Source organism: Pristis pectinata, chromosome 3, assembly GCF_009764475.1.
Source record: "Pristis pectinata isolate sPriPec2 chromosome 3, sPriPec2.1.pri, whole genome shotgun sequence".
NCBI classification, from domain to species: Eukaryota; Metazoa; Chordata; class Chondrichthyes; order Rhinopristiformes; family Pristidae; genus Pristis; species Pristis pectinata.
In genome coordinates, this window is record NC_067407.1 from 133,231,470 (window position 1) to 133,250,906 (window position 19,437).

General features: G+C 47.8%; 1 protein-coding gene across 1 annotated transcript in view; it reads left to right on the forward strand.

The window, feature by feature from the left end:
- LOC127568020 (probable G-protein coupled receptor No9) overlaps nt 1–17,957 on the forward strand; it is a 53,008-nt gene extending 35,051 nt beyond the window's left edge. The window contains exon 3 of the mRNA XM_052011266.1: nt 16,626–17,957. Within this exon, the coding sequence (XP_051867226.1) occupies nt 16,626–17,957 (1,332 nt within the window). The remainder of the gene's footprint in view (nt 1–16,625) is intronic.
- The last annotated feature ends 1,480 nt before the right edge of the window (nt 17,958–19,437 follow it).

Below are 19,437 nucleotides of genomic sequence, written 5' to 3' on the forward strand. Positions count from 1 at the left end.
TTGCCATCGCACCCTGCCATACTACAACATTACTGACTGTTTAAACATTACAGCCACATGTGAACTATCTCAAACTGTCACGTCATGGCCAATCGCTAATTATTTCCCATCAAGCAGCTTACTTCAAGTCCATTAGATACGAATTTTTCTAAATTTCTGCAACTTTCTGGCACCTTTCAAAATTCCTTGGCAATTCCCTCACACTAGTCCAAAGCACAAAACAATAAATCAAAAGTACCTCATCTCTGAAGAAAGTTTTTTCTCCCTCTAAGTTCCATGGGTGCGCTGGAGGGTTGTCACATCGGAGGACATCTCCTCTTTTTATGTTGGGGTGAGGTCCCTGTGTGTTCTTCCTGCATGGCCAGATTGTATCTCCTACCCAAAGGAGGGTCCATGTCGTTGATATGATTAATTCCGCCTGAGAGAAAACAAAGCATCTGTTATTATCAGTTTTTCAGAAATTTCAAGATTACTCTCATTTCATCAATTTCTCCCTGTTTAAACACACCAAATGGTCTTCCCCTTGTACTGATATCCAGTAAGTGTTACCATCTCCATTTGTCACAATCTCCCCCTGCAAGCCGGAGAATTCGGCGTGTGCACTCGTATTCCCCCACCCACTGAAGGAACCTTTTCTGCAGTGCCTCCGTCCTCCTCAGGTTCCGGGCCACACTTGATCATACTAGTTGCAGGTGATCCTTGGGGTAAGGGTCTGCTATTAGGCTTGAAATTGAGTTAGTACTGTAGGGAAACACAAGATGCTAGAATCTGGAGCAACACACACAAAATGCTGGAGGAACTCAGCAGGTCAGGCAGCACCTATGGAGAGAAATAAGCGTCAACTGTTCATTTCCCTCCATAGATGCTGCCTGACCTGCTGAGTTCCTCCAGCATTTTGTGTGTGTCACCCCTGTAGGTTGTGGGTTGTGTTAACAGACGGATTTGTTGCTTCAGAAGTCCATTCATCCTCTGTCGTTCATATGGCTTACCAGGGCTTCGACGACCCCCTCTTCAGTGGGTCTTCTTAGCAGGGAGTCATCAATATAGTGGGCTACCTGTATATCAGGTGAAAGTGTACATACATTGAGGTCCTGCGCTATCAGTCCGTGACACAGGGTAGGGCTCTGCACATACTCCTGAGGAAATCTGGTGAAGGTGTACTGCCTGCCTTCCCATGTGAAGGCAGATTGATCCTGTAACTCCAGTGAAAATCGACTCTCATCCTTCGGCTGCCATCTGATTTCCTCACTGGCCGAACAGGGCTGTTATACCCTGAGGTCTGCATGCCTGATCACACCTTGTTTTAATAACTCTGCTATGGTGTCCAAGACCTCCCAGTGTCCTCCCAGTATCCCATACTGCTTCACTCAGACCACAGGAGGTGGCGTCATGAGAGGCTCCCACTTCGCTAATCCCACTAAGATAGTTGTCTTCAGAATTCCAAGTGTGAATTTTCCCAATTTAGTCTGCACTGCTTGTCCCTGCAGCACATCCATCCCAATTCCAGGTAACACAGCTATCAGCACTCGGGCTTTCATCGGTGGCCCCTCCCCAGTAGCCCGGCTCTCGTCCTTTATTATAGAAACCCTAACTCCTCTATCCACACCAGGGGCCCCTGATCCTGGTTGGGGTTTCCACTCCTGCCTTCAATAAGGCCAGAAACGTTTCTTTGCGGGTTAACCAGGGGTCACCAACTGCATCTTCCTTGCTGCTTCCTGTACCTCCTTTTGACCGCAGAGCTCTGACTTTCGCTTTTCCATCATCAATCTGCTTCAGTCCCTCTTGTACCTTCCCACTTTCACGTACTTTCTCATGAACCTCTCTCTCTCCCATCTCTCTTTCTCTCCCATCTCTCTCTCTGTCTCTCTCTCCCGTCTCTCCATCTCTCTTTCTCTCCCTTCTCTCTCTCTGTCTCTCTCTCCCGTCTCTCCGTCTCTCTCTCTCCTGTCTGTCTCTCCCCTCTCTGTCTCTCTCTCTCTCCCGTCTCTCTCCCTCTCTGTCTCCCATCCATCTCCTCTCTCTCTCTCTGCAGGTAGGTTCTGTAACATTGTGCCATATCCTGCTGAAGGATTCTCTCCTGACAGTTGATCTGCTGTTGTGTCTGAATGATTGCTGTGCTGAGAATTATTCAATAAAGTTTGAGTTGCTCTGCAGTGTGAGGACTGCATATGTTGGTAAGTGGCACATCTTCCCGCACTGATTATCTGTCATGGTTTAATGTGACTGCACCGTTCAGTCAGCATATACACAGTGCTGGGCCAGCTGGCATTTCAGCCAACAGGGTCTGTGTAACCTCACCCCTCATTCTCCTACGTTCCAAGGAATAAGGGTCTAGTCTGGACAACCTCTCCCTATAACTCCCTCTAGTCCTGGCTACATCCTCGTAAATCTTTTCTGCACTCTTTCCAGTTTAACCATGTCTTTCCTATATCAGGGAGACCAAAACTGTACACAGTACTCCAAGTGCAGCCTCACCAACGACTTATGCAACTGCAACATAATGTCCCAACTCCTGTACTCAGTGTCCTGACTGATGAAGGCCAGTGTGGTAGGTGCTTTTTTCACCACTCTGTCTCCCTGTAAAGCTGCTTTCAACAAACTATGCACTTGTACTCCTAGGTCCTTCTGTTCAATTACTCTCCTTAGTTCCCTACCATTCATAGTACAAGTCTTACGCTGGTTTGACTTTTCAAAATGCATCACCTCACACTTATCTGTATTGAAATCCATTTGTCACTCTTCGGCCTAATTCCCTAACTGATCAAGATCCCCCTGTAACCTGTGCTAAACTTCTTCACTATCAACAACACCTCCTAATTTCATGTCATCTGTAAACTTCATGATCAAGCCTTTTTTTTATTGGTTTATTGGTTTATTATTGTCGCATGTACCGAGGTACAGTGAAAAGCTTGTCTTACATACTGTTCATTCAGATCAATTCATTACACAGTGCATTGAGGTAGTACAAGGTAAAACAACAACAGAATGCATAATAAAGTGTCACAGCTACAGAGAAAGTGCATTGTAGGTAGACAATAAGGTGCAAGGTCGAAATGGGGTAGATTGTGAGGTCAAGAGTCCATTTTATCGTACTAGGGAACTATTCAACAGCAGAGTAGAAGCTGTTCTTGAGCCTGGTGGTAGTGCTTTCAGGCTTTTGTATCTTCTGCCTGACGGGAGAGGGGAGAAGAGAGAATGACTGGGGTGGGTGGGGCCTTTGATTATGTTGGCTGCTTTATTGAGGCAGCAAGAAGTGTAAACAGAGTCCACGGAGGGGAGGCTGGTTTCTGTGATGTACTGAGCTGTGTCCACAACTCTCTGCAGTTTCTTATGGTCCCAGGCAGAGCAGTTGCTATACCAAGCTGTGATGCATCCAGATAGGATGCTTTCTCTGGTGCATCGATAAAAATTGGTAAGGGTTGATGGGGACATGCCAAATTTCTTTAGCCTCCTGAGGAAGCAGAGTCACTGGTGAGCTTTCTTAGCCATGGCATCTATGTGGTTGGACCAGGACAGGCTATTGGTGATGTTCACCCCAAGGAACTTGAAGCTCTCAACCCTTTCGACCTCAGCACCGCTGATGTAAACAGGTGCATGTGCACCACCCCCCCTTCCTGAAGTCAATGACCAGCTCTTTTGTTTTGCTGACATTGAGGGAAAGGTTGTTGTCATGACACCATTCCACTAAGCTCTCTATCTCCTTCCTGTACCCCGACTCATTGTTATTTAAGATATGGCCCACTATGGTGGCATCATCTGCAAACTTATACATGGAGTTAGAGCAGAGTCTGACCACGCAGTTGTGAGTGTATAGGGAGAAGGGCTGAGGACACAGCCTTGTGGTGCACCAGTGTTGAGAATAACCGTGGCGGAGGTGTTGCTGCCTATCCTCACTGATTGTGCATTTGCATCCAAATCATTTACATAAATAATGAATAATAGGGGTCCGAACACCAACCCCTGCTGTACACCACTAGTCACCATTCCGAGAAACCACCTTCAACCACCACCCTCTGCTTCTACCTCCAAGCCAATTTTGGAACCACCTAACTAGCTCTCCCTGGATTCCATGGGACCTAACCTTCCAAACCAGCCCACCATGCAGGACCTTGTCAAAGGCCTTGCTAAAGTCCAAATAAACAACATCCACTGCCCTACCCTCATCTACCCTTTTGGTTACCTCTTCAAAAAACTCTAAAAGATTCATCAAACACAACTTTCCACGCACAAAGCCATGCTGACTCCTTCAAATCAGACTCTGTCTATCCAAATGTTGGTATATGCTGTCCCTCAGAACTCCCTCCAGTAACTTCCCCACTACTGACGTCAGGCTGACCAGCCTGTAGTTCCCTGGCTTGTCCTTGCTACCTTACTTAGACAATGGAACAACACTAGCCACAGTCTTAAGGAACTTCACCAGTGGCTTAATGATGAAGCAAATATCTCCACAAGGGCCTCAGCAATTCCTTCTCTAGCCTCCCACAAAGTCTGAGGATGCACTCGGTCAGGCCCTGGGGATTTATCTGCCTTAATGCGCTGAAAGCCTGCAAATACCTCCGCCCTGGTAAAATTAATTGCCTCCAAAACATCTCCACTAGCTTCCCTTATCTCTTGAGCAACCATGATGTTCTCCTCAGTAAACTCCAAGGAGAAATATTCGTTAAAAATCCCACCTATCTCCTGCAGCTCGAGACATAGGTGGCCCTGCTGATCTCTAAGGGGACCTACTCTGTCCCTAGCCACCATTTTACTCTTTAAATAGATATAGGACCTCTTGGAATTTTCCTTAACTGCCAGATCCATCTCATACCCTCTCTTTGCCCTCCTGATTTCCCTCTTAAGTGTATTCTTGATGTTTTTATAGTCATCAAGGGGTTCGCTCATTCCTGACCTCCTAAACCCAATGTATGCTTCCTTCTTTTTCTTGACCAGAGCCTCAATATCTCTCGCCAGCCAGGGTTCCCTAAACTTACCAGGTTTACCCTTCACCCTAACAGGAACATGCTGCTCCTGGACTCTTGATATCACACTCTTAAAAGTCTCCCACTTGCTATCCGTTCCTTTCCCGTCAAACAGGCGCACCCAATCGACCTCTGCTAGATCCTGCCTAATTCCCCCAAAATTAGCCCTGCTCCAGTTTAGGACCCTAACCTGTGGACCTGCCCTATCCTTTTCCATCTTAAAACTAATAGAATTATGGTCACTCGAGCCAAAGTGCTCCCTGACGGCCACCTCAGTTACTTGCCCTACCTCGTTCCCTAAGAGGAGGTCCAGTATTGCACCCTCCCAAGTAGGGTCCTCTATATATTGACTCAGGAAACTTTCCTGGACACATTTCACAAATTCCACCCCACCTAGGCCCTTAACACTCGGGGTAGTTGAATTAATACTGGGGAAATTAAAATCTTCCACTAATACAACACCATTATTTTTACAACTATGAGCAATTTCTCTACACACCTGCTCCTCAGGTTCCTGCTGACTATTGGGCAGTCTATAATACAGCCTCACTACAGTGACCCTCCCCTTCTTGTTTCTAAGTTCTACCCTCATGGCCTCACTGGATGATCCTCCAAGAATGTCATCTCTTAAGTACTGCTGTTATGTCCTCCCTTGTTAAAGAGGCATCACCCCCTCCCTGGTTACCTGTATCTGTATCTCTACCTATACCATTCCTTGAATGGGGCAAGGTAAGAAACAAAAGAAGGGTTTAGAGGAGTAAGTAGTTGTAAGCATCGGAATCATTATTGGAAATACCAATCGGAATATACTGCAGCAGCCGGAAATCTGAAATAAAAACGGAAAATGTTGGAAATTCTTTCAGTTAACTTGGATTATTTTCTCTGGGGCAACAGAGGCTGAGGGGTAGTGTAGAAGAAGACTTATGACCAACTATGCCCCTCGTAATTTTATAATCCTCAATCAGGTCACCCCCCGCCCACCCCACCCCTCCGCCTATCTGGTCTCCCCTTATAACTCAAGCCCTTAAGTCCAGGTGAATTCTCCCCCTTAGGAAAGGTGAATACATTTAGGGTTAGGGGTTAGAAGGGATTTTAGGGGGAATCTTTTCACCCAGAGAGTAGTGAGTACCTGGAATACTCTGCCTCAGAGAGTGGTGGAAGCAGAGTCACTGACAGCATTTAAGAGGTGTATAGATGAGCACTTGAATAACCTAGGCATTGATAGCTAGGGACCAAGTACTGGAAGGTGGGTGCCCACTGGTTGGCATGGATGTGGTGGTCTGAATGGCCTGTTTCCCTATGATTCCATGACCAACCTTGTTAGTTTTTTTGAGGAGGGAACAAGGAGCACACAACGGTGGTACAGGTGATAATTTTTTTTGTGTGTGTTGGTCTTCACTAAGGTACCCAGGGAATTCAGAGACGGGGACAAGCAACAGAATGGGTAGCTAGCTGGCTCCAAGACAGAAAGCACAGAGGGGGTGTAAAGGGTAGCTCTTCTCTGTGGAAGATGGTGAGTAGGGAATAACTGCTGTTCAGAATTTACATTAGTCAGGTCCAGAATCAAAAGCAGTTTCTAAATGTGATGGGGAGGAGGGGAGGGGAGGGGAACGGGAAGGATGGTGATATCCACACTGAGGAGGACTGAAACAAGTTGCTGGAAGTCATTAATGATCTTCAGTAATGGACTGACAAAGTCAACACAGATAAATGTGAGGTAGTAGATTTTGGTTGAAAGAACAGGGATGTCACTTATTACCTAAAAGGAAGGGTAGGGAAACAAATACTTCTTGGGGTACAAATTAGACCTGATAGTAATAAAATTATGAGAGGCATAGATGGACAGCTGGTATCTTCTTCCCAGGGTAAAAATGTCTAATAGTAGAAAGCAAGCATTTAAGGTGAGGGGGAAAGTTCAAAGGAGATATGTGGGGGAGATATTTTTTTTACACACAGAGAGTGGTGGGTGCCTGAATGCACTGCCAGGGGTGGTGGTGGAGGCAGATATGATAGATGTATCTGCACATGAATCTGCAGAGTATGGAGGGATATGGACCATGTGCAGACAGAAGTGCCATTAGCTTAATTAGTTCCGCACAACATTGTGGGTCAAAGGGCTGCTTCTTGTGCTGAACTGTTCTATGTTCTAAACACACGGGTCACTAAAATTTGCACCAGAGGTTAGCAAGGCTGTAAAATTAAAAAAAAACAAGAACCAGGATTTATTTCAAAAGGGTTGGAATTGCAGCACCAGTGACCCGGGTTCAATTCCCACTGCTGTCTGTAAGGAGTTTGTACGTTCTCCACGTGTCTGTGTGGGTTTCCTCCGGGTGCTCCGGTTTCCTCCCACATTCCAAAGACATACGGGTTAGGAAGTTGTGGGCATGCTATGTTAGTGCTGGAAGCGTGGCGACACTTGCGGGCTGCCCCCAGAACCCTCTACACAGAAGATGCATTTCACTGTGTGTGTCAATGTACATGGACTAATAAAGAAATCTTATCTTAGCCTCCAAGAAATCCATTGGCAAATTCAAATAGTTTTTTTTTTGCCAAAGAGTGGTGAGAATCTGGAACTCACTACTGTAGGGAGTGGTTGAGTCAAGCAAATACAGATGTGTTTGAGGGGAGGCTGGACAGCAATAAGGAAGAAGGGAATAGAGGGTTAAGATGATAGTCATGGGAAGACAGGAGGAGATTCAAGTGGAGTTAAACGCCAATGTGGACTGGCTCTCCCGAATGGCCTTTTCCTGTGGTGTCTCCCCTTTGTAATCCTGTGTATAAACACCTGAGCAGCCAATAACATTAAAGAATACACGCAACCAGCAAACCAGGAAATAAAAGGCACAATTTTTTTAATAATCATTTAAAAGTTTTACAGAAGTGTGAGCTGATGGTTAAAATATTCACACGACATTGAGGTAGGAGCTGAAACATTAATTAACTTAATGTAGAAAGAACCCATTCATATTTTAAAGCACAAAGGTGAAACCTTTAAGTGAATGACAGACCACACAAAACTAAAATTTTTAAGTTTAGAGGTTGTTAAGGAGACATTACAGCACACAATGCAATCTCACATCTCATGCAAGACACTTTAAGGCTTTTGTAATTTCCTGGAATTCTTGTCAGCTCACTGATTTGGCCACAGTGGCCAGGTCTCTGGCACTGAGTCTGGCTCTATAGCTCAGAAGGGAAGGGAGGAAAAGAGGAGTGTGGTAGTAACAGGGGATTCATTGGTTATGGGAACAGATAGGAAAGTCTGTGGACGAGAACGAGACTCCCAGATGGTATGTTGCCTCCCAGGTGCAAGGATCAGAGACGTCTCGGATCAAATCCACAGCATTCTTAAGAGGGAGAGTGAGCAGCCAGAAGTCGTGGTGCACATTGGTGCCAATGACATAGGCAGGAAGGGTGACGAGGTCCTGCAAAGTGAGTTCAGGGAGTTAGGTGCTAAGTCTAAAGACAGGACCTCCAGGGTAGTGACCTCAGGATTGCTACCTGTGCCACGTGCTAGTGAGGCAAGAAATAGAAAGATAGTGCAGTTTAACATGTGGCTAAGGAGATGGTGCAGCAGGGAGGGCTTCAGATTTTTGGATCATTGGGCTCTCTTCCAGGGCAGGTGGTGTTGTGTGAAAAGGTTATTTTGGGATCTTAAAGATGGAGGACTCTGGACACAGGCTTTGCATTTTAAAAATAGTTTAATCACAAAGGCAAACGCAGGAATAGAATGAATGGGAACGGATGCACACTCACACACTCACACACACATGGGACTGCGAACGTAAGGGGGGAATCACAACAAGGATGAGATACATACATACACACACACAAACACAATAAACAAGGTACAGCTTATCAAGGGATAAACACTTCAATGCCCAAACACCTTGACCCAAAAAAGCATTGGCTCTAACACTCCCTGGAATCTGACTAAGATGCTCCCAAACCACATGGTGGTGCACACTATTACCAGTGGTCTCTGCAGCGTTGTCTCACTATTCCTGGAGCAGTTGAGAGAGAAAGGGCCAGGAATTTTCAGCACTCTTTATAGTGCTGGAAGGCTGGGTGGAGCCCGGCCAGGTAATTTAGACAGGCCAATGGCTTGGGGGTCAAGGACAAAGGGGTTTATCAAGGCCAATGGTCAGGCAGGTTTGGGAACAAAGGTGCTCTCCAAGGCCAATCCCTATGCCCACAACTGATGGGTGGGGTGGAGCCAAAGCTTGACTGACAGTGGTGTCACTTCCGATCCGATAAGCAATACTGTCCTCCAACCAGAGGGGTCAGTGTTGTTACTGTCATGTGACAGCCATGTGCTCTCGTACTGCAGGTGGGAGCTGTACAAATGGGACGATTTGCACCTGAACTGGAGGGGGACCAACGTCCTTGTGGGAAGGTTTGCTAGTGCTGCTTTGGGGTGGGGGGAGTGGCAGGGCAGCAAGTAGAGCGGATGTGGGGAAAGTAGATGTTAAGCCTACAAGGAAAGACAGAAATCGACTGGTTGATGAGCATGGTGGGACTAACATTCTGAGATGCATCTATTTCAATGCAAGGAGTATTGTAGGAAGGACAGATGAGCTTAGAGCATGGATCAGCATGTGGAATTATGACGTTGTAGCCATTAGTGAGATGTGGTTGCAGGAGGGGCGGGACTGGCAGCTCAATGTTCTGGGGTTCCGATGTTTTCGACATGATAGAGAGGGAGGTATTAAAGGGGGAGGGATGGCATTACTTATCAGGGAAAATGTCACGGCAGTGCTCAGAGAGGACGTACTGGAGGGCTTGTCTACTGAGGCAATATGTGTGGAACTGAGGAATTAAAAAAAGGATGACCACGTTAATGGGACTATATTACAGACCTCCCAATAGTCGGCAGGATTTAGAGGAACAAATTTGTAGAGAGATAGCAGACAGTTGCAAGAAATATAAGGTATTGGTCTTGGTTTATTATCGTCACTTGTACCGAGGTACAGTGAAAAGCTTGTCTTACAAACCGATCGTACAGGTCAATTCATTACACAGTGCAGTTACATTGAGTTAGTACAAAGTGCATTGATGTAGTACAGGTAAAAACAGTAACAGTACAGAGTAAAGTGTCACAGCTACAGAGAAAGTGCAGTGCAATAAGGTGCAAGGTCACAACAAGGTAGATCGATCTCATTGTATAAAGGAACCGTTCAATAGTCTTATCACAGTGGGGTAGAAGCTGTCCTTAAGTCCCTCAGGCACCTGTATCTTCTACCCGATGGAAGAGGAGAGAAGGGAGAATGTCCCGGGTGGGTGGGGTCTTTATTTATGCTGGCTGCTTCACCAAGACAACAAGAGGTAAAGACAGAGTTCAAGGAGGGGAGGCTGGTGTCCGCGATGCGCTGGGCTGTGTCCACAACTCTCTGCAGCTTCTTGCGGTCCTGGGCAGAGCAGTTGCCATACCAAGCCATGATACATCCAGATAGGATGCTTTCTATGGTGCATCGGTAAAAGTTGGTGAGAGTCAAAGGGGACAAATCAAATTTCGTTAACCTCCTGAGGAAGTAGAGGCGCTGGTGAGCTTTCTTGGGCATGGCATCTACATGATTTGACCAGGACAGGCTGTTGGTGATGGTCACACCCAGAAACTTGAAGCTCTCAACCCTCTCAACCTCAGCACCATTGATGTAGACAGGTGCATGTACACCGCCCCCTCTCCTGAAGTCAATGACCAGCTCTTTTGTTTTGTTGACATTAAGGGAAAGGTTGTTGTCATGACACCATTCCACTAAGCTCTCTATCTCCTTCCTGTACTCTGACTCATCGCTGTTTGAGATACGGCCTACAACGGTGGTATCATCTGCAAACTTGTAGATGGAGTTAGAGCAGAATCTGGCCACACAGTCGTGAGTGTATAAGGAGTAGAGTAGAGGGCTGAGGACGCAGCCTTGTGGGGCACCAGTGTCGAGAATAATGATGCCGGAGGTATTGCTGCCTACCTTCACTGATTGCGGTCTGTTTGTTAGAAAGTCAAGGATCCAGTTACAGAGGGAGGTGTTGAGTCCCAGGTCTCGGAGTTTGGTGATAAGCTTGCTTGGAATTATTGTATTGAAGGCAGAGCTGTAGTCAATACACAATAGTCTAACGTATGTGTCTTTACTGTGATAGTAATAGGCTGTGATAGTAGATGATTTTAATTTTCCACATTTTGACTGGGACTCCCATACTGTAAAGGGATTGAATGGGATAGAGTTTGTCAAATGTGTTCAGAAAAGTTTCCTTAATCAATATGTAGGGGTCCCAACTGGAGAGATCTCCTCTTAGGGAATGAGACAGAAGTGTGTGTAGGGGAACACTTTGGATCTAGTGATCATAATTCCATTAATTTCAAGATAATTATGGCAAAGGATAGAACTGGTCCTCGGGTTGTGGTTCTAAATTAGAGTAAGGTCAATTTTGATGGCATCAGAAGGGATCTGGCAGGCGCAGATTGGGATAGGCTGTTTTCCAGCAAAGAGATGCTTGGCAAGTGGGAGGCTTTCAAAAGTGAAATATTGGGAGTACAGAATCTGTATGTTCCTGTTGGAATAAAAGCCAAGGCTAACAGGTTTAGGGAACCTTGGTTATCGAGGGATATTGAGACCCTGGTAAAGGTGGCACATATTAGGATTGGCAGTTAAGATCAAATGAAGTGCTTGAGGAGTATAAGAAATGCAAGAGAAGACTTAAGGGAGAAGTGAGGAGGGCAAAAAGAGGACATGAGGTTGCTCTGGCAGACAGGGTAAAAGACAATCCCAGGGGTTTCTATAGCTATATTAAGAGCAAAAGGATAGCAAGGGACAAAATTGGTCCTCCTGAAGATCAGCATGGTTATCTACGCATGGAGCCAAAAGAGGTGGGGGATCTGTATTTACTCTGGAGTTAGACACAGAGACTATAGAACTGACTATAGAACTGAGGCAAAAGAGTAGGGAGGTCATGGACTGTATCCGGAAGAGGTGCTGGCTGTCTTGAAGCGAATGAAGATGAATAAATCCCCAGGGCTGGACAAGGTGTCCCCTCAGACCTTGTGGGAGGCTAGTGCAGAAATTGCAGGGGCCCTGGCTGAGATACTTAAAACATCCTTAGCCATGGGTGAGGTGTCGGAGGACTGGAGGATAGCTAATGTTGTTCTGTTGTTCAAGAAAGGCTCTAAGAATAAGCTGGGAAATTATAGGCCAGTGAGCCTGACGTCAGTAGAGGGGAAATTATTGAAGGTATTCTAAGGGACAGGATATGTAAGTGTTTGGACAGACAGAGCCTGATTAGGGATAGTCAACATGACTTTGTGCATGGTAGGTCATGTCTGATCCATCTTATAGAGTTTTTCTAGGAGGTTACCAAGAAGGAAGTTATGCTGCAGCTTTATAAAAACTGGTTAGGCCGCATCTGGAGTATTGCATTCAGTTCTGGTCGCCCCGTTATAGGAAGGATGTGGAGGCTTTGGAGAGGGTGCAGAAGAGGTTTACCAGGATGCTGCCTGGATTAGAGAGCATGTGCTATAAGGAGAGGTTGGACAAACTTGGGTTGTTCTCTCTGAAGTGGCGGAGGCTGACAGGAGATCTGATAGAGGTTTATAAGATTATGAGAGGCATAGATAGACAGCCAGTAGCTTTTTCCCACTGTTGAAATGTCTAATACCAGAAGACACGCATTTAAGGTGAGGGGGTAAGTTCAAAGGAGATGTGTGGGGTGGGTTTTTTACACAGAGTGGTGGGTGCCTGGAATGCACTGCCTGGGGTGGTGGTGGAGCTATTTAGGCGGAAGGGATTGGTTTAGTTGAGCATTTGATTACTAATTTAATTAGACCGGCACAACATTGTGGGCTCAAGGGCCTGTTCCGTGCTGTACTGTTCTACGTTCTAAGGTTGATGAGGGAAAGGCAATGGACGTTGTATACTTGGACTTTAGCAAGGTCTTTGACAAAGTCCCGCATGGGAGGCTGGTCTGGAAGGTTAAGTCGTTTGGCAATCAGGATGAAGCAGCCAATTGGATTCAACATTGGTTTAGCAGGAGAAGCCAGAGAGTGGTAGTAGATGGTTGTCTCTCTGACTGGAGGCCTGCGACTAGTGGTGTGCCGCAGGGATCGGTGCTGGGTCCGTTGTTGTTTATCATCTATATTAATGATTTAGATGATAATGTGGTAGACTGGATCAGCAAATTTGCGGATGACACCAAGAGTGGGGGCGTAGTGGACAGCGAGGAAGGCTATCAAAGCTTGCAAAGTGATCTGGACCAGCTGGGAAAATGGGCTGAAAAACGGCAGATGGAATTTAATGCAGACAAGTGTGAGGTGTTGCACTTTGGGAGGACAAACCAGGGTAAGACTCACACAGTGAATGGTAGGGCACTGACATGTGCGGTAGAACAAAGGGACCTGGGAATACAGATCATTAGTTCCTTGGAAATGGCATCACAGGTAGATAGGATTGTAAAGCTTTTAGCACTTTGGCCTTCATAAATCAGAGCATTGAGTACAGGAGTTGGGATGTTATATTGAAGTTGTTCAAGAGATTGGTGAAGCTGAATTTGGAGTATTGTGTGCAGTTCTGGTTACCTACCTACAGGAAAGATATCAATAAGCTTGAAAGAGTGCAGAGAAAATTTACACGGATGTTGCCAGGACTTGAGGACCTGAGTTATAGGGAAAGGTTGAAAAGGTTAGGATTTTATTCCCTGGAGTGCAGGAGAATGAGAGGAGGTCTTACAGAAGTGTACAAAATTATGAGGGGTATAGATAGGGTGAATGCATGCAGGCTTTTTCCCCTCGGGTTGGGTGAGACCAGTTAGGGAGAAAGGTGAAATATTTGAGGGGAATCTGAGGGGGTACTTCTTCACTCAGAGGGTGGTGCGAGTGTGGAACGAGCTGCCAGCAGAAGTGGTGGATGCGGGTTCACAAGATCACAAGACAAGGGATAGAAGTAGGCCATTCGGCCCATTGAGTCTGCTCCAAAGAAAAGGGAAAAAGAAAAAAGAAATGAGAAATGGGTGGGGGGGGGGGGGCGTCTGCTCCATGAGCAGAAGAAAAAACTATTCTAACCCCAATTTCCGGCCTTATCCCCAAGTCCCTTGATACCTTGACTAATTAGATATCTATCTATCTCCTCCTTAAACGCCTCCAATGATCTGGCCTCCACTGCTGTACGTGGCAAGGAATTCCATAAATTCACCACCCTCTGGCTAAAGAAATTTCTCCTCATCTCTGTTTTAAACCTGTACCCTCTAATTCTAAGATTGTGCCCTCTGGTCCTGTACTCACCCACCAAGGGAAACAGCTTGGCCACATCTACTCTGTCCAGTCCTTTCAACATTTTAAATGTTTCTATGAGGCCGGTCACCCTGCACAGCCACATTAACCCTGTCAGTACTGACCTCAGCCCCAACCTGCAGTGCACCCCACAGGATGTTCAATTGTAACATTTAAGACAAGTTTGGATGGGGATACGGTCCGGGTGCAGATAGATGGAACTAGACAGAAGATCAGGTTAGCATGGACTAGATGGGCCAAAGAGCCTGTTTCTGTGCTCTATGGCTATTTTAGATTAAACTGAAGAGGATTGAAAAGCAGAATACTATCTTCAAATCAGTGCCAGTAGCTGGGAAGCACAAATTCAAGTAATTAGATAAATCTGGAGTAAAAATAATCTGGTATTAGTAATGGCAATCATGAAATTACTGAATTGTAAAAAAAACCATCTGGTTCGCTGACATCTTTCTGGGAAGGGAGTCTGCCAGCAATGTCCACATGCTGTGAGTGAATAAATAAAAAAATCTAGATTTAGTCGCTGAACTAAGCATCGACATACACCAGACATTTGTGGAGACCAAATATTTAAGGATGACAACCAAAAGGATAAACTCAATTTTTTTTAAGGCCAGGAGGATCATTAAACAGACATTATAGCACAGTATGCTATTAAAAAATCATGCATTTTATGCAATAGGGTGCATCATTTTCATGGTACAATACAGTAAGAATAGTTTCCTGGAGTTCTCATTAGGCTTCTGATTTCAGGATATTATGCTGCAAAACAACAAATGCTGTGAAAATAAGTGACAGCAGTCGCTGAATTTCCACAGAATTGAGCCTGTGCACATAATACAGCCTATTGGGTCCATGCAAGCTCCCAGCAGAACAATCTAGTCAATCCCAAACCAACTTCTTTATTTCCCTGTAACAATGCAACTTCTCTGTGTTAAGGTGGTGATTGCTGGCTGTTTTGCTGTGGTCACAGGACTGACACTTCATGCATCTGATTAAATGGGAGTGCCCTGTCTAGTTTCCAATGTCTGAGTGAATAGCGGAAGGGCCAGAATACCCTACTGGCCACTGTCCGACTGAGTGGGAGGGTGGGGAGTTGGCGAAGGAGGATTACCATGCTGGGGGAGGGGGAAATGCCTGTCTCACTCAACAGTGGTGACTATGTTGTGTGGTGCGGGATTACCCTGTGGGTGTTCCTGTGCCTCACTGAAAGGTAGTGGTGGGAGATTGCCCGCCTGGTATTCCTGTCTTCCTGAATGGTTGTGGTTGTGAGAGGCAGTGTTGCCCTGTGGGCATGCCTATGCCTCACTAAATGGTGGTGGTTATGGTGTTGGGGGACTGTCCTGCTGGTGTGCCTGTGTCTCAATGAATGGTGTTGGTGGCGGTTTTGGGTGTTCATCCCACTTCTGTTCCTGTGTCTTCTGAATGGTGTTGGTTGTGGTGGATTGTCCTATGGGTGTGCCTGCATCTCACTGGTGATGGTGGGTTGTCCTATCGATGTGCCTGTATCTCATTGATATTGGTGTTAGTGGTGGGAGATTGTCCTGTGGGTCTGCCTGTGTCTCATTGGTGGTGTTGGGTGATTGTCCTGTGGATGTGCCTGTATCTCACTGTCAGTGGGGGATTGTCCTGTGGATGTGCCTGTATCTCACTGACAGTGGGGGATTGTCCTGTGGATGTGCCTGTATCTCACTGACAGTGGGGGATTGTCCTGTGGATGTGCCTGTATCTCACTGGCAGTGGGGATTGTCCTGTGGGTGTACCTAAATCTCACTGATATTTGTGGTGGGGGATTGTCCTGTGGGTGTGTCTATGTCTCATTGATGCTCGTGTGTGCATGTGTGGGATATTGTCCTCTGGATGTACCTGTATCTCACTGATGGTGGTGTGTGGGTGAGGCAGAGGGATTTTGTCCTGTGAGTGTGCCTGTATCTCACTAGTGGTGGTGGGTGATTTTACTGTGGGTGTGCTTATGCCTCACTGATGGTGGTGGTGGTGGTGGTGGTGGTGGTGGTGGTGGTGGTGGTGGTGGTGGTGGTGTGTGTGTGTGTGTGTGTGTGTGAGGGGTGGTATTGTCCTATGTGTGTGTCTGTACCTCACTGGTGGTAGTGGAGTGGGGGTATTGTCCTCTGTGTGTGCCTGTATCTCACTGGTGGTGGTGTGGGTGGCATTGTCCTCTGAGTGTGCCTATGTCTCACTGATTTGGTGTGGGGGGTATTGACCTATGGGTGTGCCTGTATCTCACTGGTGGTGGTGTGTGTGTGTGTGTGTGTGTGTGTGTGGAGGGGGAGGTTGGTGTGAGTGTGAGGTATCGGGGGGGGGGGGGGGTGACGGCCCTGTTCCTGCCCCTGTGTCTCCGCCGCTGTCACTCTCCCTTGTCTGTTTCTGTCCGGCTGCAGGACCTGTGCCTCTACGTGGGCTACACCTCGTCGGTGTACTGCACGGCGTCGGTGCTGACCCTGGCCGCCATCGCCCTGGACCGCTACCACGCCATCATCGACTGCCTGCAGTACAACTCGCAGAGCACCGTGCGCCGCACGGCCGCCACCGTGGTCTGGATCTGGCTGCAGTCAGCCCTCAGCAGTTGCCCCCCGCTGCTGGGCTGGGGCCGCTTCGGCTACTCACCGGCCCTCCGCAGCTGCTCGGTGGCGTGGGCCGACAGCCTGAGCTACACCGGCTTTGTGGTCGTCTTCTCCTTCCTACTGCCCGCCTCCGTCATGATCTTCTGCTACGTGCGCATCGTGGGGGTGGCCCGGGGCCATGCCAAGCGGATCCACGACATCGAGAACCAGCTGCAGCGCCGGCCCCAGCCCCGGGGTCCCAGCCCCGCCGACAGGCCCACTTTCTCTCAGCTCATCTCCAGCGTCAACTCGCCCATCATCTCCGAGCACCGGTGCGAGGAGGCCCGGGGCGGCTGCTGCTGCTGCTGCCGCCGGCGGGGGCCTGGCCTGCAGCCGCGGGGGCCTGACATCTTCTGCAAGGGCGGCGGTGGAGGAGGCAGCCCGGGCCGGGGGGAGCACCACGGCGCCTTCCGCCTCTTCATGGTCATCTTCGCCTTCTTCTGCTGCTGGGTGCCCTACGAGGTGGTGGGGCTGGTGCAGGCCGTCGAGGCAGCGGTGGTGGGTGGCCGGCGGGCCTCCAGCGTGCCGCCCGGCCTGGTGACGGCGGCCCACTGGCTGGCGCTGCTCAACTCGGACATCAACCCACTGCTGTACGCACTGCTCAGCAGGCGGTTCCGCAAGGCCCTGCGCCACTGGCAGCGCCGGCTGGAGGCCAAGGTGGGCCTGGGGCGGAGGTCCCGGCGAGAGGGGCCGGCCGCCGCTGCCGGGCTCTCCGCCCTCTTGCACCCCAAGCCGGCGGCCGGTCAGGGGGGCAGGAGCAGCTCCAACGCCACCAACATCAGTCAGCTCAGCCCCCACCAGCCGCCGGGCCTGCAGGCCCGCTCCTGCTCCGTCTTCTCCATCAGCGGGCCCGACGAGGCCTTGGATGGCCTGCTGTCTGGCCCGGCCTCCGCCAGCTCCCTGGTCTTCGTGCCATGCGGCCGGGCGCCGGAGCGCCGCCGGGACCAGCAGGGTGAACCCCTGCCCAAACAGTACCTGAAGGTCCCGCAGCTTCCCCCGGAGGCCGACACCATGCTGCTGCCATCACAGACTTTCGGCGAGAAGCAGTCGTCCACCTATGTGTTTGGGAACATCATCGTTAAGGTTGAGAATGATGCAGTAGACCTGTAGCTGCTTCTAACATCGTCACCTCGGACGCCACTGATGGCGGGCACTTTGGGCTCCCTCAGTCCATGCAAGTGCCAAAACACTGAGTCCCAGTGCGGGTGGAAGTCCACTCCTCCCCAAGGGCAGAAGGCACACGTAGCCACAGACTCATTCCAGCCAGAGGGGAGAGACTGAAGAGGCCGGGGAAAAGAAACGACACACATGCCTGTATGTGTAACAAAAAGCCACACTCACGATAGTTGATCATTTCCGCACAGTGGAGGGCCGTTCAGCCAGTTGAGTCCATGCCCACACTTACAAAGCAGTCCGGTCACTGCTGTTCTTCCTCCACTCTTGCCCCGTAGCCGTGCAAAGTGCCTATCGAGTTCAAATTCCCTTTTGAAGGCTCTAAATGCTTTTACCGCCCTTGTTGGCAGAGTACCACATCACAGCAAACCTCTGCATAAACAGTTCTTCCTCTCATCCCCTTGTAGCTTTTGGCCAAATCTATGCCCCTTGAACCAGCTGCTAATGCGAAAAGGCATCTCTCTATTTGCCCTAACTCAGCATTGCAGTATTTTGACTTAATGCTTCTCTGAGCTGTTCCAACCACCCCCCGCCCCCCACCAAAAACATATTACAGGCAAAAAGATCAGAGACAAAACATGAACAATAAGGGTAAATTATATCCGTCCTCTTACTGTCTGCATCGAATTTGGTTAAGGAATCAAGGGTAAAGGGTGTGAACCATCCATGCACATTAACAGTGTGGTTTTTGCACATCCCAAAGATGATGTGACGCCAGCCTTCTGCATGGCTTTAAAAAGAATCAAGTCTACTCATTTTGTGTTTCATTTGATGTTTAAAATGACAACAAAATTCATTTAAATTTGAAAGATAAACAGAAGTGTTATGTGTCACATAAACATGGAAAAAATTGCAAGGTATCACAGACTGAAATTAAAACAATGCTGAAAACAGTCAGCAAGTGAGGCAGCATCTGTGGAGAGAGAAGCAGTTAACATTTCATACATAGCATCAATAAGATGAAACTGTTTCACTGACCACAGATGCTGCCTGACACTGTATATTTTCAACCTTCTCTAATTTTAATTTCAGATTTCCAACACTTGGAGTATTTTGCACTTTAAGCGTGGTGGGTTGGAGTAAATGACATTGAAGAAGTGGAGACAAACTCCACCTTTTTGCTCAGTGGGATAGAGGTGACTCGATCACTTTGTGTTATTGCCTCCAAGATTCATTCAGGACATGAATATTACAAATGTCCTACCCCATTTAGACAAAAAAAGTAGGTCACTCAATTCCTCAAGCCTGTTCCACTGATCAATAAGACCCCAGTATCTAATAAAGGAGGAAGTGAGAAAACCTGGACCCACCAACCTCTTAATCTGACATCAGCAGAGGAAAATACTGAAATCTGTAATAAAGGATGTAATAACAGAATTCCCAGGAAAAAATATAGGATTGAGCAAAATCAGCATGG